Source organism: Misgurnus anguillicaudatus, chromosome 3 (genome assembly GCF_027580225.2).
Source record: "Misgurnus anguillicaudatus chromosome 3, ASM2758022v2, whole genome shotgun sequence".
NCBI classification, from domain to species: domain Eukaryota; kingdom Metazoa; phylum Chordata; class Actinopteri; order Cypriniformes; family Cobitidae; genus Misgurnus; species Misgurnus anguillicaudatus.
Window position 1 is genome coordinate 28,893,931 of NC_073339.2, and position 22,882 is coordinate 28,916,812.

The following is a 22,882-nucleotide window of genomic DNA, read 5'->3' on the forward strand; positions in this document are numbered from 1 at the left end:
GACTGAGCTTGACAAAATAGAGCATGACAGCTACAAAGCCAACACACAAAAAAATACAGAATGGGCATTAAAACTTCTCAAAGACTGGCTAAAAGAGAAAAAAATGGAGACAGACAAGTATGAAGAAGAGGATTTTAAGGTATTACGATCATTTTATGCATCTGTGCAAAGTTTCGCGGAAGGATAAAAATGTTAATTTTAAACCAATATGCCAATAAAATGTTTCAAATTCATATTCATGTCCAGTTTTTTTTCTTATGTGGCAAGTAGCCGTGTAATAACGGGATAATGTAGAGGCAGCCAGTAGCCATAGGGAAACAAGCCCCCCCAGTGTAATACAAGACCCTCCGCTTCGCGTTGGGTCTTGATCACACTGCCGGGGCCCACATCCCGACAACCACCGGCTGCCTCCACATTATTCCTTACATAGAAGCTAACCTAATAACCCCAAAACAAAAAAATTATTCAAGTATCATAATATAAAGTTCAATTGTATGCAGTGTATACGTTGGTTTCTATCTGCTCACCGCCTCTTCATGCTCTTTCCAGCAGTCATAATCAGTTGCCATTGCAATACTAGCATAGCACAGGCCAGCCTCCTTAGCAAGAACCACTTCCGGCACAGTGGTCATGTTGATGACATCAGCACCCCACTGCCTAAACATAAGACTTTCTGCCCGAGAGGAGAAACGTGGACCTTCTATGGTCACCATTGTCCCTCGAGGGTGACACTTCACACCTAGACCCTGGGCAACTTCTAGTAGCACCTAAAAGAAGAGTTAAGACATATTTTAAGTTTAATAGTTTATAATAGGTTTTCATGGTTAAATAAAAAAACATTAATTTTCACATTTTACATTACTGCTGCACCTCTCATTTTTTTGTCTGTCCTAAAAACTCCTTACAGAGTCCTACAGAGTCCTGCACAGGTCTATAGAGATAGATTAATCTCTTTAATAATTCACGCAAAAAACATGATTCACACATGCATGAAATCTAACTCACATACACAAAAATATATATATTCGCAAAAAAACGATGTACATACACAAAATAAAAATACATATTCATAAAATACGTTTCACAAACGAAAAAAACAATTCACAAATGTAGAACAGTGTATGAAAAGTTTTAAATTTTGAGTTTATCATGACTGTGAATGTACGAATCGTCTTTTTCGTGAGTGAATTGCTTTGAATTCGTGTGTGTGTTTTTTGAGACTTTGGTGGCAGCGCGCTCTCCAACGTGGGTCACTCGTACTCTTTAGCCAATCAGATGCAAGCTTACCATTCAACCAATCATAACCCGCCAAGAGCGCAGCATTCAAGGAGCTCAGCATTGCACACCTTGTGCGCAATCAACTGAAATGAAGCTTCACGTCATCAACCAAGCATGGAGAACGAAGTGCGGGATATACGTGTAAGTTATTACTTTATTTCATATTGTTTCATAATTTAATATCGCTAAAATAACACACATTACACTCGCTGTTTACAAGAGATTCCCGCGATTAACGTGAACTATCCCTTTAATCGTATTGCAAGAAAGACTGTCTTACCTAACAGTAAGAAGGAGAAGTGTTTTTAAAGTTAAATCAACAACTCTGAGAGTACGTTAAGTATTCTCATCTCATGCTAAATCCTCGTCTCTGTTTCTGACCAGTTAATATTGATCTTTGTATTATTTATCTATTTAGTTAAATAGTAAACACTTACAATATAGTCTTTATTATGTTATGCCTAAAGTGATTGTTTTTGCAATGTACGTACAGAAATACGATTGTTACTGAATATGAGTAGTTTTTCAGGTCACTGCATGAGAGATCAGGGTGAGGGCGACTTGTTTCAGGCCGATGAGAAAGTCAAACAACATAAACTGAGTGTATATGAAAACACAAAAGACAGCTAAAATGCATTTTAAGCAGACGTTTTTGTGGGTTCTACATCTGTACATAAGTGCTTCAGTTTAATAGACAGTAAAGACACTAGCCTAGTAAATAGAGTTTACATGTGTCATATTTAGAATCAGTTTACATATAACATTGATTCTTTATTCTTGATATTGTTTAATGTCATTTATTCACAGATTGTATTAAAGGACTCTCGTCATGTAATACTGTCACAGAGCAGTTGTTCTTATGTTCCTGGGACAGCACATTGTTGCACTAACTCAGAGTGCACAGCACAGAACAGAAGTTCACAGCTGTACTGAAACGGTTGAGAGCTGACACAGACCTAGAACAATGGTAATTTTTATTTAATCTACATTTTACTGTAATGTAGTATTCCAAACTTTGCTGTTATTTTTATTAATGTTAACATGGCCACTGTGTGTTTTCTGTGTATTTTCAGAGGTTCTGTCTGCAAGACCCAAAGAAATGAGCTTGCTGATGTATTAAGGTACAACACAAAAATTTTGCAATGTAGTATTTTACACAGACACACATATATACTTCACAAATGAGATTATGAGTATGAGATCAGGCTCATTTCACTGAAAATGTTTATGTAACGGATAAAGTCCATACGAGTGGTTATTACAGAACAATCCATTACAATGTACAAAACAATAGTCCTGTCCAGATTGAGGCTGCGGTGTGACATTCAGGACGTCAGACGATTAGAAGTATTGCAAATGCCATGTAATAAGAAGCAGTATTTGATAAAAAACTGCAAAAGATTTAACAGACTACAATGATAAGAATTGACCTTTTTTATTTCAGGAGTACCTTTTAAAAGAGTGTCACCTGTAAGCTGCCTGACCTCACAGTCCTCCAAGTAGCAGAGGCGTTTAAGGACCTTGCCAGTGCTGTAGCCCCTTCGGTCACCACTATCAGGATGTCACATGTCAATTCTTTGGTGGATTTTGGCTTTGGCAGAGTTTAGTATGGAAGTGTGTTGTCATACCAGCAGCAACAACACGCAACCTTAATCGCTATCAAGATGCCCCATAACTTCAACCTCTGCAACTACTTGGCTACAGCCTTGACACATCTGTTTGCTTGTTAGTTATTTATATTTACATGTTTACATTTCTGAAGTGTAGGCAGTTATTTACAGTATATTTAAATACATTACTGCATGGTAAATGTTCAAAGCCACATGTTTACATTCCTGCAGTGCATGCAACACTGAATAAAAGTTACTTACAGTATATTTACATTCATTACTGCATTGCAAATGTTCAAAGTCATTTATATTTACATGTTTACATTCATGCAGTGCAGGTAACACTGTATTAAAGTTATTTACAGTGTATCTATATACATTACTGCATTGCAAATGTGTGAAGTCATTTATATTTCCATGTTTACATTCGTACAGGCAACACTGTATTAAAGTCATTTACAGTATTTAAATACATTACTGCATTGCAAATGTGTAAAGTCATTTATATTTACATTCCTGCAGTGCAGGCAACACTGAATAAAAGTTAATTATATACATGTCCATATTAATTATACCTGAACAAAACTAAATGCAATACTTGGTTCACTGGATAAGGCAGCGTCCTTTCTCAGCCAGCGACGCACTTTAAGGGACAATAGCACGATCAAATTATCACTTATAAAATGACTGCAGATCCTTGTATGATATGTGATGTTAAATCGCTCACGTCGAATGTTGTGAATCCATTTTCTGCGTGTTTTTCGTCCACAAAAAACATTTGGAAACTCATACAGAGTTGAACTTTGAAGAGTCCTCACATAACTGGACACAGCAATGTTCAGCTTAACTACTTTCTTTCCGCTGTTGATATTTAAACTTTCTGGAAGCCATTTCTATAATGGTTAACTACATAATGCTATAAATATACTTTGGTTATAAATCGCTCTCAAATGAATTATATGAAAGCATTTTGCTGCTAGTACACTCAGATACGAAATGCGCTGGAAGATTCTTCCTGAAATACGTCAGGAGAGCCAGATTGCGCAAAAGGTGTGCATTGCTGAGCTCCTTGAGTGCTGCGCTCTTGGCGGGTTATGATTGGTTGAATGGTAAGCTTGCATCTGATTGGCTAAAGAGTACGAGTGACCCACGTTGAAGAAGCGCGCTGCCACCAAAGTCTCAAAAAACACACACACGAATTCAAAGCAATTCACACACAAAAAAGACAATTCGTACATTCACAGTCATGATAAACTCAAAATGTAAAACTTTTCGTACACAGTTCTACATTTTTAAATAGTTTTTTTTTGTTTGTGAAACGTATTTTATGAATATGTATTTTTATTTTGTGTATGTACATCGTTTTCTTTGCGAATATATATATTTTTGTGTATGTGAATTAGATTTCATGCATGTGAAATTGTCTACGCATGTGTGAATTATGTTTTTTGCGTGAATTATTAATGAGATTAAGCTATCTCCATACAGGTCCTGTTAAATAAATCCACACCCGTAGTAATTGACAGACTAAACTAGTTTTACAATTAAGTACCCAACCCAATCTGTTTGACACAAAGAGCAAGCAGATCGACCAGAACCACCCTTTGCAAAATGAACAGGAAGTTTCACAACAATGCGTTTTTTGTAGTTGTCTTAAAGGTCACATTCTTCCTGATCTCATTTTTGTAACCCTAGTTAGTGTGTAATGTTGCTATAATAGCATAAATAATACCTGTAAAATGATAAAGCTCAAAGTTCACTGCCAGGCAATATATTTTCTTTAACAGAATTCGCCTTTCAAAGCCTACAGCGAACGGCCGGTTTGGACTACAGCCCTCTACTTCCTGCTTTAATGACGTCAGTAAAACAGTTCGTTGACTAAACTCCACCCACAGGAATACGTCAGTCACCAGCTTTGGCTCAAACGGCTCTGCTAAGCTAAGCTGCTATCGAATCCCAACACACTAAACAAACTACACAATCAGAACTCGACACGTATTTCTGAAGGAGGGACTTCACATAACAAGGAAGACATCAGCTCGTTTTGAGGACAGTGAAAACAGCGCTATACAGATAAGTCAATTGTGTGAAAAATACCACGGTTTTTTACACGTGAACCATGAACACATGTTATATTGCTCACTATAAACACAATCAAAGCTTCAAAAACACAGAAAGAACGGGAACTTTAAACATTTCAGATAGAATGTTATAAACAGAGAATAGCTTTCACAGCAGATGGTGAAGTCTTTGAATAGATTATTAGGGCATGATGTGATTGCTACAGAATGAAACAAACTGTTATAAACTATAGAATGGATGTTTCCAAATCTTTATAACCACAACTACAAGCGGTGAATAGAGACCAAACAGAAAAATATGAAAAAATGTGAGCTTAAAGCTAAAAACAACATCAAAATTAATGCAGAACAAAAGCGGTTTAGTACGGAGCCCTTCTGATGACATGGTAAAACTTTTTTTTTAAATCGTGGCCACGAATTAGCAATTCGTTCCCACGAATTATTAAATCGTGCGCACGTTTTAGTAATTCGTTCCCTCGTTTAAGCTAAATCGTGCGCACGATTTAGTAATTCGTTCCCTCGTTTAAGCTAAATCGTGCGCACAATTTAGTAATTCGTTCCCTCGATTAAGTTAAATCGTGCCCACATTTTATTAACTCGTTCCCTCGATTAAGTTAAATCGTGCCCACGTTTTATGAATAAGTGCCCAGAATTTCTTTTAAACCATCGGAATAGTGACGCTTATCGCAGCTCAATGCATTAATACATTGCTATTAAGTATAAAATTCATGCACCTTGGGCTCGTGTGTATATGCAGTTTTGTTAACTCCTTCCCAGAATTTCATAAAAAATATTGGGACATAACGTGAGCTAACGCATTGATACAGTGCTATATAAGAATCAAATTCATACATCTTGGGTCTTAAACCGTTTTGTTCATTCCTGCCCGGAATGGTAAAGAATAAACCATCGGGGCATTGACATGACGCTTGACGCATGGATACAGTATGTGAGGATCAGGATTGATCTATATACCTTGTTGGTGAGCCATATTTCATATACAGTTTTATTAATTCCTGTGCAGAATAAAAAAAAAAACTTAACACAACCGACATTAACATGACGCTTAATGCAAAATCACTTTATTAATAAGTCACATAGTCCGTTTTATTTTTTCCTGCACAGAATTAAAAAACATATTGGGACATTAACGTGAGCTGGCTAATGATACAGTGCTATAAGGATCAAATTCATACACCTTGGGTCTTATACAGTTTTATTAATTCGTGCCCAGTGGGCCATTAAAAAGTAGGGACATTAATGTGACGCCTAACGCATTAATACAGTCAGGGGCGGAGTGGAACCAAAAAATCTATCGGGAAATTCCGTATACCACTGGCCCTCCGTGGTAAAAAAAAGGTCTTGCATTTAAACTAGGGTATACAAATCGTAATCAATCTGCAAAAAAAAACAAAAAACATTTTAATAATAATAATAAAATCATTAAATCATGGATAATTTTCCTAAATTATTAACTATAAAAAATTATACCTGTTCGAAACTCTGAGTTGCGCACCTGTCAACAAGCTTTTCCATTTCAGTGCCAGGCCAGAGATTAACGTGTTGATGAATAATGTGTGCATCTTTGAATAACTTTAAATATAATTTTTGTCATATAAAGTTTTGATAGATAATAAAGTTTTTTCCACTGTTATTGCTCATTTACCTCAGATTTTATTTCAGTTATTTTGCTGTTTTTCCGGTAATAATAATACAATTTACATGCCAATCCTGCTTCCTTGTCTTTTTATTAATTTCATTATGCTGTTATTTGAAGTTATGTGGATATTAATTGCCATATAAGACGTTCATTGCTGTTATATACTCTCGACTAATATTTGAATCATATGCGGAATAATGTGTGCATCTTTGAATAACTGCAATAATACAGTACCTTTGAAACTATTTTTTTGTCAAAGTTTTGAGAAATAATAATGTTGTGAGGATATTGCCTTATTGCAGTTGAATACTCTCGTTTATAATATGAAAATCACTTAGTAGAAAATATATAATGTGATACTGCAAAGTTACCCTTCTTATTTGTATTTATTATATAGCCATATGGAGACAAACCTTTGCAAATGTGCTGATTTGATCCATTCATGTACTGACCACCAAGCTAGAGATTTTAACCATCCTTAATCCACACTTTCTATCAAATAGTCTATCTGCTTGATGGATCAATCCGACCGCATATGTACTGCAATAAACAAGCATTGAGCGGCGCGGCTTTTTACATCAAAGGCCGACAGTCTATTCCATTTGGGGAGGAGCCGTTCAATGATCCCCATATATTTTTAAAAAGCCCTATGGTTGAACCTGCCGAACAGGTTGAGCACGTTTATGTTAAGCAAAGAGGCTGCACAGTTTGACCAGCGATGCTAATGCATGCTAATGCATTAAATACAGTAAAAGATCAAAATCATTATAAGACATATACATATTCTGTTTTATTTAGTCCTGCCCATATATTGTCCCAACATATTGGGACATTACCGTGACGCAGTAATTAATTAAACTAAATAATTCAGGGGCTTTAATATCACTAAAATAAAATAACTTAATAAAATCTCTTTATGTCACTTGGGTGATTTTTTAGTTGGACAAACCAAAATAAATGACAAAATTAATTACTGCGTCACGTTAATGTCCCAATATGTTTTTTAATTATGTGCAGGAATATGTGACTTATTAATAAAGTGATTTTGATCTTAAAAGCACTGTATTTAATGCATTAGCATGCATTAAGCGTCATGTTAATGTCCTAAAGGTTGTGTTGAGGTTTTTTTTTTATTCTGCACAGGAATTAATAAAACTGTATATGAAGTATGGCTCATTAATAAGGTATATAGATTAATCTTGATCTTTAAATAGCGCGGGATTTGTGCGTTGAGGGTCATGTTGATTTCCCGATTATTGTTTTTTTATTATTCCGGGTAGGAATGAATAAAATGGTTTAAGACCCAAGATGTATGAATTTGATCCTTATATAGCACTGTATCAATGCGTTAGGTCACGTTATGTCCCAATATATTTTATGAAATTCTGTGAAGGAGTTAATAAACTGTATATATACAGAAGCCATAGGGTGTATGGATTTTATACTTGGTGGCAGTGTGTTAGTGCATTGAGGTGCAGTGGGCGTCGCTATTCCGATGGTTTTGATGAAATTCTTGGCAGGAATTTATAAAACTGCATTAAGTATGCGTCATTAATAATGGCTAGAGTGAATTTGATCTTGTTAGCGTTGTGTTAATGTCCAGATGGTTTAAATGAAATTCTGGGCACTAATTCATAAAACGTGGCCACGATTTAACTTAAACGAGGGAACGAATTACTAAATCGTTCGCACGATTTAGCTTAAACGAGGGAACGAATTACTAAAACGTGCGCACGATTTAATAATTCGTGGGAACGAATTGCTAATTCGTGGCCACGATTTAAAGAAAAAGTTTTACCATGTCATCAGAAGGGCTCCGTAGTTTAGAATTTGAGAAGAAAAAAACAATGTCTCTTTAACATGGCGATAACACAGTGCTAAAGCAGCAGTTCTACCAGGCCTTGCCCCATTTCTTTAAACACTATAGAAACTTGAAAATGTGGGAAAGTATTACTTTAAAATATGAATGACAAAAAAATAATAAGGTACTAATAATGTTTACAACAGTGTCACTGACCTCTCTAGTCTTACTGCAGAAGGGTTCAGCCATTGGGATGTGACATACACCTGGGGGGCTGGTGGGCTGCCCATCATGAAAGGTCTGAACACGTTTTGTTGTTCTTGAATTCAGGATGGTGTGGGAGAGTTCGGCATGTAAATAAATTATAAAGATAAAAAAATATGAAGGCAGGTGTACTGTAGGGAGGTACCAGGGTGGCATCACAAAGAAGCAGACATGTTGTATTAAACAATGTTACATTTTTAAATCATCTGGATGTGCAAAATGGTGATCCTGTCGTTCAATGAGACACTGGGTTTTGCCAGGCTAAGAAATTGCAGTTTTCATAACTACAATTTTCTTTCTGCAGTGAAATTACACACATAATAGTAATCACTACAAGTAATTTCACATAAATATTAGAAAATGGATTGCTGAAAACAATACAAAGACTCTAACTACTGATTGTTAGAGTCTTTGTATTGGGCGGGGCTAAAAACAATGGCTCGATGATGCACTGGAGTCACCAAGCATGCCCCCCCCAACACAACCAAGAGCATCCATTCAGGTTGTAGTGGTCTTTGAAAGTTAAGAGAGATGGCAGCTTTCCTGCGAGTGGGGATGATGACTACGGACACCCCCAGCGATTGAAAGCAGAGACTCTTGCCTGTGTTTTCATGTAATTTTATTCCATTTATTTAATCAAAATATGGGACACATTTATGATTACACGTAATGATTCAAGGACAGTGTTTTCCATGGCAATCACATATTAACCTGAGAAGTTGCAAACTTTTAACAGTATAGTGCACACTGAGCTGTCTGTCTGTATGTAGTGTAAACTGATTGCTCAGAAACTAACACGAACAATAAAATAATTGCTAACTACAGTATTTAGTAAATATCATTTTTTACCATAATAAATATACATTATGTACGTCCCCACCGATGTCACAATCAAAACTACATACATGCGTTAAAGTCAAGTTATTATTAGAGTATTAAGTTATTTTAATTACACTTTTGTGTGCATGCCCAGTGTGCGTGAATGGTCATGTTTCATGTGTTTATGGTCGTGTGTAGTATGTTTGAAGATATTTTTTGAAATGCCAGTATAGACAAAAATAATTTCAGATAAAAATGCCTTTTTTTCTTGTTTTAAAATGCAAATGTTCTAATGTAAACACCACCTCAGGCCTTATAGAGCAGTGGTTCTTAATCCTGTTCCAGGGGAGGGCCCAGTGCTCTGCACATTTTGTATGTCTATCTTACCCGACACATTTAAGGCCTCTGTATACTTCTTTTTATGCATAAGCGAGGGTCAGCGTTCAGTGCATGTGACACATCAGGGCCGGGTTTTCCAAAAGCAACGTAAGGCCAAGTAGATCGTAAAAACGATCGTACGAATCATCTTAGACTTCCGGAGCTTTTCCCAAAAGCTTCGTAACTTAAGTAGCACTTGAAAATCATTGTAGATCTACAAGTGCTCTGGAATAATCTTTTATTAATAAGTGCGTCGTAACCACATATCGTCATTCCTGCAATGACGATAATGTAACGTTATAAATGTATATTTATTTATTGGGTTTTTCTTTGTTTATTTGTTTAAATTACTTTAATATAAATTCAAATGAGAAATCAAATTTAAATGACTGAACATATACATTAATAAAGGAAGTAAAAGCATTTGGTACAATTTTGGTAAAAGCTGGTACTCGCAAATTGATAAATGGTTCCTACCAATTGCTGCTATATTTCATTAATAATAATAAAAAATTGTATGTAGCTCACTATTTTCTCCAATATACCAAATTCTGTGAGTATGAAAATGCAAGAGGGCAAATAATAACAGGGCTCTAGACTGGGTGCACCCAAATTTTGGACCCCATTGCATTTAACACAAGTGCCCATGGTGTTTAAACTTTAAAGATCTTTTTTTAAATATACAGAATATAAACTAACATGATTTTTTCTATAATTTTCCAAGCTGATGGCTCTATGTCAGAGCATTGGTTATGATTTCTTAACGAAAAAGTTGCTAATCGTTCTTTTCATCAATATCTTCTCTCTTCATCCACTCTGTTTATCTGACAGGCCTAGGTTACTCACCTCTCTCTGTCTGACTGCAGCACACGCATTTTCGAACATACACAAACACACAGACATGAATATCTGGACCACGACCAGTCAGCGGGAGGGGTCCGCCCTTCACTATCTCTGATTGGCTTAGACCACAATATGGGCCTAATAGGTTTCTGTTGTTAAAACACAAACTTTTAGAGACTTTTATCCCTCGACTGGGTGTGACCTCAGATATTTTTAAGTCGCACCATTGAGAAATTAGGTTGCACTCTAGAGCCCTGGATAAAGACATTAACACTAACCTGTCAATGAACTGATCGATCAAGACAATGTCACCAGGCTGGATGTCCTCTCTAAGGGAACCACAGGCTGTGGTGACTAGCAGGTGGGTGCATCCCTCTTCCTTCAATGCCCAAATATTAGCCTGGTAATTGACATTTGTAGGCATAATGGTGTGTTGTCTCCCATGCCTTGTAAAAGGAAAAAAGGTCAACGCTCTGCCTGATAAAACCAAAAGACGGTGGTCTAATGGTCTAAATACACAGTCAATGTAAATTCATATTATAACTTATTGTAATTACCTTGCAAGAAGCACACAGTCAACATTTTTAATTTTGCCCAAAATCAGTGCATCAGATGGCTGTTAAAAAATAAAGATTGACAGTAGTTTATTTATTTTTTCTTAATATTCTTCTTGTTTCTAAATGTGCTCTTAATAAGCATGTATGCGTAAAAGCAGGGGTCCATAACCTTTTTAACACTGCAGACATGTCCTGCAAATACCTGCTCCGTAACTTATTTTAAGTGTCTGTTAGTGCTGAAAATACTCCTTGGAAAATGCTTAAAGTTTAAAATGGAAGTAAAGATTAAAGGAAATTTATAATGGTTTTACTTTAGTAGTGTAGAACCATGTTTTGGCGGATTGTTCTTACTTCCATTGTTTCAAGTTTAAAGTGTGTAATAGAGTGCAGATTCATTTTCATCATGGGACCGCTATTTCGCTGGATAATTCCGTCTTTGTTTTTCAGAAGCCTGCAAGGGTGACATTTTTGCGGGATACATCTTAAAATGATTAATGGAGCCATTCCTGTCAATTCTTGGATCGATTGTGTTTTGGAAGTATGCTCTAACTCTAATGACAGCAAAGCTATGTGATCTCAGGTGTGCTGGGGAGAGAGAGAGCGCACCCCAGTACAAAAGTGAAAATAATTTTATCTTAAGTCGACTCTTAAAGAGCAAAACAAAAAATTAAATATTTAGTGCTATAGAACTTATTTTAAGTATTTTGTCCAAAAACGTTCTTGTGACTCGGTGGCAACTTGTACACAGCCCGGTACAGGTTTGTGACACGGTGGTTGGGGACCTCTGCTTTAAAGTACATTAGACACAGTGCAGAACCACTCACCTTTCCAAATGGTGTGACTACATACCGTTCTGTCCTTCCCTCCAAGATATCTGGATCATCAAGACCAGAACCACCAATTATTCCAATCTGTAAAATAGGACAAAAAAGATCCAATCAAATGATTGAATTAGGGTGTTACTGATTTATTGAGTGTTGATTACAAAAAACAAGCTGGCGGTTGATAATGTACTTGAGCGGTAAGATGCGTCACCTCTTCAGTCTATGAAACAATAGCCTCATTCACACCAGTCCAAAAGACATTCAAAACTAGCCCAAAAGTATCCCAATTGTACACCAAATCTGAAGTCCTCAAAAAAGCTGAGGAATTGGCAGGTTTTATTGGTTTTTCTTATATATAACAAAATATACCAGTATAAACAATAAGTAAGTACATGGTGTTCAAATCAAACAACAAAGAAATAATAATTATAAAAACACAGTGAGAAAAACTTGGAAACCATGGAGGGGTCTGAAATTGTCATCGTAGGTGCATGTCCACTGTGAGAGACATAATCTAAATTAAAGAAATGTATGATTTTTTTTACTATTTGTATGATACAGCTACAAATAAGTATTTGAACACCTGTCTATCAGCTAGAATTCTAACCCTTAAAGACCTGTTAGTCTGCCTTTTAAAATGTCCACATCCACTCCATTTAATATCCTAAATTAAATGTGAATGTTTGAGGTCGTTAGCTGATACCGTCCACCCCATACAATCAGTAAGAATCCAACTACTAACATGGCCAAGACCAAAGAGCTGTTCAAAGACACTAGAGACAAAATTGTACACCTCCACAAGCCTGGAAAGGGCTACGGGGAAATTGCCAAGCAGCTTGGTGAAAAAAGGTCCACTGTTGGAGCAATCATTAGAAAATGGAAGAAGCTAAACATGACTGTCAATCTCCCTCGTAATGGGGACCCCTCATGGGGTCTCAATGATTCTAAGAAAGGTGAGAAATCAGTCCAGAACTACACGGCAGGAGCTGATCAATGACCTGAAAAGAGCAAGGTTACTTTTGGTAATACATTAAGATGTCATGGTTTGAAATCATATATGGCATGGGAGGTTCTTCTGGTTAAATCAGCACATGTCCAGGCTTGTCTTTACTTTGGTAAGGACCATTTGGATGATCCAGAGGAGTCATGGGAGAAAGTCATGTGGTCAGATGGGACCAAAATAGAACATTTTGGTCACAATTCCACTAAACGTGTTTGGAGGAAGAAGAATGATGAGTACCATCCCAAGAACACCATCCCTACTGTGAAGCATGGGGGTGGTAGCATCATGCTTTGGGGGTGTTTTTCTGCACATGGGAACGGGCGACTGCACTGTATTAAGGAGAGGATGACTGGGGCCATGTATTGCAAGATTTTGGGGAACAACCTTCTTCCCTCAGTTTTGAGAGCATTGAAGATGGGTCGAGGCTGGGTCTTCCAACATGACAATGACCCAAAGCACACAGCCAGGATAACAAAGGAGTGGCTCTGTAAGAAGCATATCAAGGTTCTGGCATGGCCTAGCCAGTCTCCAGACCTAACCCCAATAGAGAATCTTTGGAGAGAGTTCAAACTCCATTTTTCTCAGCCAGAAACCTGACTGATCTAGAGAAGATCTGTGTGGAGGAGTGGGCCAACCTGGTAAGAAACTAAAGGAAACATTTGACCTCTGTAATTGCAAACAAAGGCTACTGTACCAAATATTAACATTGATTTTCCCAGGTGTTCAAATACTTATTTGCAGCTGTATCATACAAATAAATAGTTACAAAAATCATACATTGTGATTTGTGGATTTTTTTTATTATGTTTCTCACAGTGGACATGCACCTACGATGACAATTTCAGACCCCTCCATGATTTCTAAGTGGGAGAACTTGCAAAATAGCAGGATGTTCAAATACTTATTTTCCTCACTGTATGTGTATAACAGGGTATGCAAGTCACAGCTCAGGTATGGATCTAGTGTCAATCATCCTCTGAAGTTATAATCTGAAAAATATTCTCCCACATGTCAACATCAATGCAATTTCCATTCACTTTAGCATTTCATATGATACATTCTTAATCATAGATTCAATCAAAATTTTAAACCGTTCATGAACCCCATTCACTTCCATAGTTGGAAAAAAGAATACTATGGAAGTAAATGGGCTCCACGAATGGTTTGGTTACAAACATTTTACAAAATATATTCCTTCGTGTTCATCAGAACAAAGAAATTTATACAGGTTTGTATGTAACAACATGAGAGTGAGTAAATGATGACAGAATTTTCATTTTTGGGTAAACTATCCCATTAAGTGTGGGAGATTGAGAATCTTTCAGAAACCTAAGTATACGTCTTAATGGTGTAATTACACCCAAAGCAACAAAGAAGAACTCTTTATTTCCAATCTTAGAAATTTCAGATTTATCTGCCAAAAGACTGAAAATGGAAAGTCCCAATCTTTCCAGATATTCCAACACACTTTCCCAGCAGGGGCGGAGTGGCAATCAGGAGAGTCTGGACTTTTCCTGGTGGGCCGGTAGTGTTTTGAGGCCGCGAGGGCTGGTCTTATATTAGTTATACATTGCGAGTTATATAGGAACATTGTCTAGCGGCCTGATGTGCGGCCGCTCCACACTGGTCAAACTGTGCAGCCTCTACGCTCAACACAGTATATAAAAGTGCTCAACACGTTCAGCAGGTCCAGCCATGTCTAGGATTTTCAAAAATATAGGGGGATCAGTGAGCGATAGGGGTGGAACAATACATGTATTCGTTTCGAACCGAATCGGTACGGGGGTCACGGTTCGGTGCATGAATTTAAACGGAGAATACACGGTATGAAAATAAAAAAATAATTAATGTAATGAACTACTGTTAGATACGCGGGTTCTTTATGGACAGCTAATCTGTTGCCCCGCTTTAGCTCTGAAGCTCTGATTGGCGCCAATGCAGCCGAGCTCCGCCTATGTATGCGCTCTATCAGAGCCCGTCTACATTCTGGCACTCTGCATTTTTTTGTCAGGTCGACGCCGGTCCAGTCAGTGAATGAGCAGCCGACAGCGAGTATGGCAAGTGGTGTTCCACAAGAGCTAGACGTTCTGCCAGCCTCTTTAAGATAAGACGAGGACCTTGCATCGGCGTTGTTCAGCAGTTGTTAGGTATGTGAGTGGAAATACATCTAATCAGGGCTCTCAAGTCTCACGCATTCACCTTGACAAACACGCATTTCAGTCAGTTCAAACGCCACACTTTGTATTTCTCACGCTGAGAAGTAGGAGATAAATTGTCCTGCTATATACAACAGGCATACGCAGGGCAGTTCTGTCGAGTTCAGCTGCTTTCAGTTTTTTAAGCGTGCTCAACTTTAAGCAGCGCCATCAGCGTCAGAGTACCGCGAGAAATCTTGCGGAGGAGGCTGATTTCAAATCGCTCTCGCGTTACTCTGACGTCATCAACTTGTCGTTTCTTGCCGCCCCTCGTGAAGTCGTACACACCTATTAATTCATCCTACAAGCCTATTTTTTGGTTCTTTAGTACATTAATATGAAATAAGGCCAAAATTTCATTTTAAAATGTATTTAGGTAACACTTGTAATACATTTGAACCTATATTTGTATGAAAGATGAGTACAAGATTACTTAAAGAGGTATACATTTTTGAAATACGAGATAGTATGTTAAATGCATTTCAGTTCATATTCATGACATCTGAAAATAACACTGATAAGGACACCTATGTTTTTAAGATTAGCTTAAGTACTAAAAAAAATGCCTTCTTCATTTTTGTTTTGCTTTTCCCTCCATTGTACCGAAAGTGAATCGAACCGTGGCGCCTGAACCGAGGTACGAACCGAACCGGGACTTCTGTGTACCGTTCCACCCCTAGTGAGCGACACCTCCCCAAATGGCATAGCCTGTCTGCCCTTGATGTAAAAGCTGCCAAACGCCTGTTTATTGCAGCACGTATGCGGTCGGATCCGTCAAGCGGATAGACTATTTAGTAAACTAGTAGTAATTGTGGATTAAGGATGTTTAAAATTTCTAGCCTGGTGGCCAGGACATGAATGGATCAAATCAGCAGATTTGCAAAGGTTTATTTATCTCCACATATATCATAAATAAAATTGGCAGGGTAACTTTGCAGTAGGGTTGCCAACCGTTCCGTATAATACGGAATCGTCCCGTATTTGACACATAAAATTCTTGTTCCGTATTGAACTGATACGGAGCGCAGTTTGTTCCGTATTTTATGAAAATTAATTCAGTGCAAATACATGACAGACACATAGCTTATAATATGTCAGCCATGAACGAAGACCGCGTCATTTGCATAAGAAAACCCTGACGGTGTGGTCATTTCTCCCCCTGTTTGTCTTTGATCAGCGTACAGCGTTTTAACATCTTGCAGCCCCATCAGGGAATGCCCTTTTAATTGGTCGTTTCAGTCATTATGATGTCACGTATCATAGCAACGATGACGACAAGTGACAACAGCGGGAAATGTAAAAAGGACTGCATCCGAGCAGCCGGCGAAAAAGAAACGAGAACAAAAATATAGAATTGAATGGGAAAATGACTACCCGTGGCTGAAATGCGTGAGGGACAATGACTACAAGGCCAATTGTACCATATGCCGTCGCGTTTTTTCTGTTTGTCACAGCGGAGTGTGTGATATAAAGCAGCACGCATGAAGAGATAATCACAAGAGGAGCGAGAGGCTGCGGCCACAGGATGGAGCTATGTCAAGGTTCATTGTCCGTCAGTCGTCTCCAGAGGCTCATATGGTATGTGATTATGTGGATTTTTAAAACTCAAATATAGTTGATAAGAAAGTGATTATAATTAAAAGAGATAGTACAGGTTTAGCCTAACATATATATATCCACATATCTCTCCAGTGCTCTCCCTCTGTTCCTGTGTCCCGCTCCCTCCCGTCTCATAATGTGTCAATCATTTCTGATGGGTTTCTTATTAAATAATTATGGATTTAGATAGCTCAAGGTTTAAAAAGGGGTGGGGTCTTTGAAGAGGGCGTATTATAAACTTAAATAAAACCATGGTGTTGGCAAAATGATCATGATAGCCTTTATATTTCACATCTATGTGGTTCAGTCTTGTATACTTATTAGGCATACTTTGCTATTCATTAAATATTTAGGCCTAAGAAGTTGTATGAAATATATTTATCTAAATGTATGAATTAGTTTCCACTATTTTCACCAGAAGTCTTTATTTCAGGGGTTATTTTTTTCAAAATTCACTTCCGTGGGGGCATGTCACCAGACCCAGGCAACCCCCCCCGAACCCCCCCCCCCCCTGTATAGATATGGGTGTGACGTATAATGTATGAGTCAGAAACGTCCCGGCCTAAACGGGAACGGAAACATGTGCGGTCCGACTACGCCCCTGTTTCCCAGAAAGGTTACATTTTTTAACATTTTCACAAAGCATTAATTTATGTGCCAGTTTCTTGTTTACATTTCCATCATTTTTAATTATTCAAACAACCCATTCTTAAAAGTCAAAACGGTGTAAATAGTACTCATGTAATACCTTATACTAGATATAAATTAATTTACCTCTTACTTCATTTATGTAGGTTTCACTGTGGGACAAAATCCTGTTCCAAGTTTATTTATCTATGTCAATAATGTCTTTTGCCAGATCAATCTGAGATTTTCACAATTCTTATCACCAATCCTCAAACTGAGTTGATAACATTTAGATGATTCTTGAAGGGTTTTGGCAGTTCACAAATTTTTTCTATACCATTCTTGTCTCGTCCCATAGAAAAGCTTGCCAGATAATATGGAAAATATTTCCAGAAATGCCCCGTACCTTCTAAATTAAATTTCTCTCTTAAATTATTATAAGATACAGGTACTATCATTACTAAAGAGTACGTATTCCACTTTTAAAACATTGTTCCCAAAACAAGGGCTTTTATTCTAGTTTAATACAAGGATTGTTCCCTATTGATGAGTTATGCTGACACGTGTGGAAAATATTTTTCCAAACCTCTTCAGAATGAAGCAATATTGGATTACTCATATAATGCTGCAAGTCCCCCTCTGGGTTTTGTGAAAAAGCTTTTATTGGCTGAAAAGGGGAAGTAAGTTATCGTTCTATTAATATCCAATCTAAATCTATACCCCCCCCCCTGTCTTAACAAGTTTAGACATGTCAAATTATTTTTTGTAGAGCTCTACATTCGGTTATGCTAAATCCCCTCTATTGCAGGGCAAAAATAATTTATATATGCCAATAGGTCTTCTACATTCCCACAAAAAATTCTTAATCATAGTATAATAAGGTTTATATATCTGGTATGGCATAGTTACAGGGAGAAAGTTGTTCTTAATTAGTTTTCAAATATAAGCAAAGAAAACACACTTTTCAAAAGGCACAACGCTAATTGATTGCTTTATGTAATGTTATAAAAGACAGGAACGCTGCAGAATGTAGAGGCCGTGACCCATTACCTTAATAATGCGTGTTGCCATTCCCTTGCTATTGCATGTTTCTGTGACATGAATCATGTTATATGTAAATAAGAGATACACAGGACGTTAATTTTAGCACAATTCTTCTGGGCATGTGCACAAGGTATTTTTGCATCTTATTGAGACTACTTAAACTTCGGCAGGAAATAATTAAGGTGACTATAAATTGTAAAACATAACCCGCCAAACTGGTTGGTGATTTGACATCGTTACCACATCAGCTGGACATGATTTTCACAGGGCTTTGAACCAGATTTTTTCCCAATTGGTTCGTTCCGAAGAAGTGATGTAATAATATTTTCATAAAACAAAAAAATACTACATATACATGTAGTAGTTTAATATGTTTATTATAGTTTGTTAAAATAACTTACAATGTGTTCAATGAGAAAGATACTGCTGACTGTGTCGGACCGTGTGAAGCTTGACGTGTCGCCATAAACAAGTCCATTAAAAATTGCCGTTTTAAAAAAACTTTTAAACCATGACATTTTAAACCAGCCCCTGAAAAGGTTAAAAACAAGAAGTCTTGGTCAATTCCATGTACAAACATTCGACTAACTTTCCCATTGTAAAGATACTGGTATGTCTCTGTGCTTTTATATTTGCCCATTGAAGACCCCTCACCTCTGATCAACAACACAAAATGATTGAATATGATATATCAAGCTACTTCTTAATTTCATCCTCACACTGGTTCATACATGCCCGTTGTAGTAAATATTAACTGTTTAAATCATGTTTTATGTGTGCTCCCACTACACTCTAGATATAAATAAACTACGTTTAAAGTACTTTGTTGTTATTTATTCTGAGCAGAGTTTACCGGAAGTTACCGGAAGGCCGCTTGTTTATCTTGTTACTACTGAAACCGTCTATAAAAGTTGTGACATGGAATGAAAAGAAAACTGGATATTCGGCACCAGCAGAGAAACCCTAGATAGACAATGTTAAGACAATAAGATTTTTGTCAGAGACAAAACGCAAACACAGTTGCATTACTATTATTTACTTTTGAAGTCCAATTTTAATGCAAAGTGACAATACATTTGCACGTTTATTTTTCTATCGAAAACGTCCAATGCTGTTATGTTTTAAAATATGATTGGGATTAAATACATTTCAAAAGTTAAACTTAAAGCCTAGTTGATTACAATTTTGTTGGGGCAATTAAAGACAGGTGGGGCTCGGAACCCTTCCCTACCTCCAAAGTGGGGAATGGCAAAAAAAGGTTTGATAAACACTGTTGTAATGTGTTATGTATGGTCAATTTGACTGTTTAGGCCATTCAACTGTATATGCGTTTTGTAATTTTAATAAGAATGTTAAAATAAATTTTACATGCATTTAAGAAAAGTCAGGGAACTTTAGTTATACGAGTTTTATTTAAACAAAGTGATTGCAAATTTTAAAAACGGTCAAAATGACAGCCTAGTTAAAGAGGGAATCGTCCCGTTACTTTTCTCAGCGCTGGTCTGACTCTGGATGCAATCAGTTTTTGGTTACAAGCGATTCTGTGTTGTGAGTTAAGAGTCCTTTAACAATGATTGATAAAAGGCCAATAAGACAAAAATACACCCTTTGATAATGACTCGCAGCATTTACCGTTAACTTAATCTGTGCAAACACTGCAATTTTCCTTGTGCTACACTAAAAACAATGCAAGGTACTAAATGCAAACATTATTAGACCGTGCATTTTTGGTCAAACACAATTGAAATATAATGATATAAATTCAATATTCGGTTGTACAAACCCCCAAGTATTGCAACATGCTTTGTCGTGTTTGCAGTGACTTGTAAAACCCAGATGTATTTATCTCTTAATCCTAGGAATCGTTTATTTCTCAGTGCACTGTCATGTTGTATGATAATTGTATTAAATTTACCTTTACATGACTGTTCGATGCCATTTTCCTTCACGTGTAACAACAGTCACATCAGCAGCACCACTGCTTCCTTGTTTCTTCTTCTTTTTCGTTTTATGGCAGATTGCAACCATGACTTATCAGGTGCATACCGCCACCTACTGTATCGGAGTATGCAGCATGGAAATGATCTACTTTACATTTAATATATAGTAATACAAATTAAATTTAGGGGGAAAAAAATAATAATAATAATAAATAAATAACCTATATCCTATCATATATCCCTATATTCTTCAGATATTCCACGACAGCATCCTGAGTATCTTATCCCTTCTCCTGTTGTTGCTACCTTGTTTCTTCTTTTCCTCTTATTTTATTCCGCTTTGTAAACTTGGATGCGCATTACCGCCACCTACTGTCTACACCCAAATATTTTAATACAGCCCTCAAAGAGCACCTATTTCATTGCTACAAACAACGTTATGTTGTGTTATGTGATGGGCAATTTCGAAGCACGCTTTATGAGGCTTCGAAAAACATTTATGAATCTTTTGTTTCGAATCCTTGGTTCGGAGCTTGTTTCAAACTGGCCAAAGTCACATGATTTTAGCAAACGAGGCTTCAAAACGTCATAACTGTTTCGAAACGTTTCGAAAATTTGACGATTCACCACTAGGGGAAGTTGATCACAAATGACTAGTGTTTGTGAACTAGAGATGCGCGGATGGGCTTTTATTTCATCCGCAACCGCATCACACAACTCATCATCCGTCCGCCATCCATCCGCACCAACGTTTCTGACCAGTTTTCAAAACCGCACCCGCCCGCCATCCGCTGACTGGGCGATGCAAGGCGCTGCTGATGACAGCCGCTGCTGATGACAGCCGCGAGACTAGAAAGCCCTAGAATATAAGCAGTGAACTCAGGCTATGTTTACATTAATGCGTTTATCCTTTAAAATGCGTTACTTACTTTTGCTACGTTTACGCCTTTCATCTACATCACCGTTTTCGACCCTCATAAACGGATTCGTTCGTCAACGCTGCAGACCCTGTTTTAGTTTAAGAAATCAGACGTTGCGCTGAGTGTAAATGTAGATGGAGTCTTATGTAAACAAACAGCTGGTGTTAACGTGACAGCGCATCATTTTCAAAGTAAAAATTATTTTATTCAGGTAAATGGAGGTTTGCAACGGAGGTTTTGACAAAAATAGTAAACATCTACCAACCAGCTATTATAAATGCTATATCGGATTGTTTTAACATGTATCATAATGTCTATTTTATATTTATGTTTGAGTATTGTTGGGTTTGAATATTGTTGTAATGTGTTTATGTTTTGTTTAATTTTAGTTCGCTTATTACGAAAGATAGACTGTAATTTTAAACGCCATATAGGGCGTTGTAAAGGCCAATATGAAGGGAGAATTGTAATGGGTCAGACATTATTTTCGAGTTTAATTTAAGTTTTGTTTTCTACTTTAAAATGAATTTCGTTTCAGATAATTTGTCTCTTAATTTTAATCAATGTTTTGTTGATAAGTTTTGTGAATATACATTAATAAAAACAATAAACTCAACGTCATTAATATTTAATGCTCGTTTAGCTAGCGAAGGACGTGCACGGACCTCGCACACATTTAAAAATTAATGCAATAAGCATTTCTGTAGGCTAAAGCTATACTTCACCTCTTACTATGTTTGATTGAAGTTTGCATTTGCTGAAATTTAGTTCGTTTAGTACTGTTCACTTGAATGCTTTCTTTTTAAATCATAAAGACCAGTCTCCGATCGGCGCACATGACATGGGACAAAAATAAATAAATAGCCTAAATTAAACGCACAAATACATAGTCTGCCCTAGTGTCATCCTACTGATTTACCACTTTGTAAAACCTATTCCAGGCAACCCTTTTCTGACCTTTTATTTCCTTTGTTTTTAATTCTCATTTTTTTGAGTTTGCCACGTATCCTTCGCCGGCGTTGATAAGAGCTGTGTCAAAATGCGTCCTCATTTCTCTGCGCTGTTAATGATAGAACGAATGGATCCTTAACATGCCGAGGCTATCCCAAACAATTAAAACCTTTATTAAATAAAAGTGTATTTAGAAAACTTTTTCTTGTCACTGTTTTAGTATTATAAGTTATGTTTTGTGTTAATATTATTCGGTTTATGTTGCGTATATTTCTAAGGTTGATTATTTGATATACTGTTGTTGAATAGTTTAATCTACATCAATGTGTCATATTTTCTAAAATAAATTCATATTTTTCTGATTACATATTTATTTTAATGAGTCAGAAATGTCTCCGCTGTTTTTTGCTGACAGGCGCAATGGGCGCTACTGGGGGCGCGTGCAACAGGTGACCCAAATTATGGGTCCTCTGAAGGCTAGACCGTCT

At 37.0% G+C, this 22,882-nt stretch overlaps 1 protein-coding gene and 1 long non-coding RNA gene across 3 annotated transcripts in view; one reads left to right on the forward strand and one right to left on the reverse strand.

Annotated features, from left to right (window-relative positions):
• Nucleotides 1–20,655, reverse strand: part of mtap (methylthioadenosine phosphorylase) — a 33,001-nt gene extending 12,346 nt beyond the window's left edge. The window contains exons 1-6 of the mRNA XM_055205324.2: nt 20,499–20,655; nt 12,116–12,202; nt 11,292–11,350; nt 11,013–11,180; nt 8,647–8,749; nt 528–767 (exon numbers count right to left, since the gene is read on the reverse strand). Of these exons, the coding sequence (XP_055061299.1) occupies nt 528–767; nt 8,647–8,749; nt 11,013–11,180; nt 11,292–11,350; nt 12,116–12,202; nt 20,499–20,522 (681 nt within the window). The 5' untranslated portion in view covers nt 20,523–20,655. The remainder of the gene's footprint in view (nt 1–527; nt 768–8,646; nt 8,750–11,012; nt 11,181–11,291; nt 11,351–12,115; nt 12,203–20,498) is intronic.
• On the forward strand, nt 1,125–3,165 carry LOC129444582 (uncharacterized). Of its 2 annotated transcripts, XR_012368097.1 has the most exons (4): nt 1,125–1,419; nt 2,086–2,245; nt 2,352–2,399; nt 2,723–3,165. It is a non-coding gene; the product is annotated as an uncharacterized lncRNA (long non-coding RNA). The 2 variants fall into 2 exon arrangements; XR_012368096.1 differs by lacking the exon at nt 1,125–1,419 and having other exon boundaries at nt 1,553–2,245.
• Nucleotides 20,656–22,882: the final 2,227 nt, after the last annotated feature.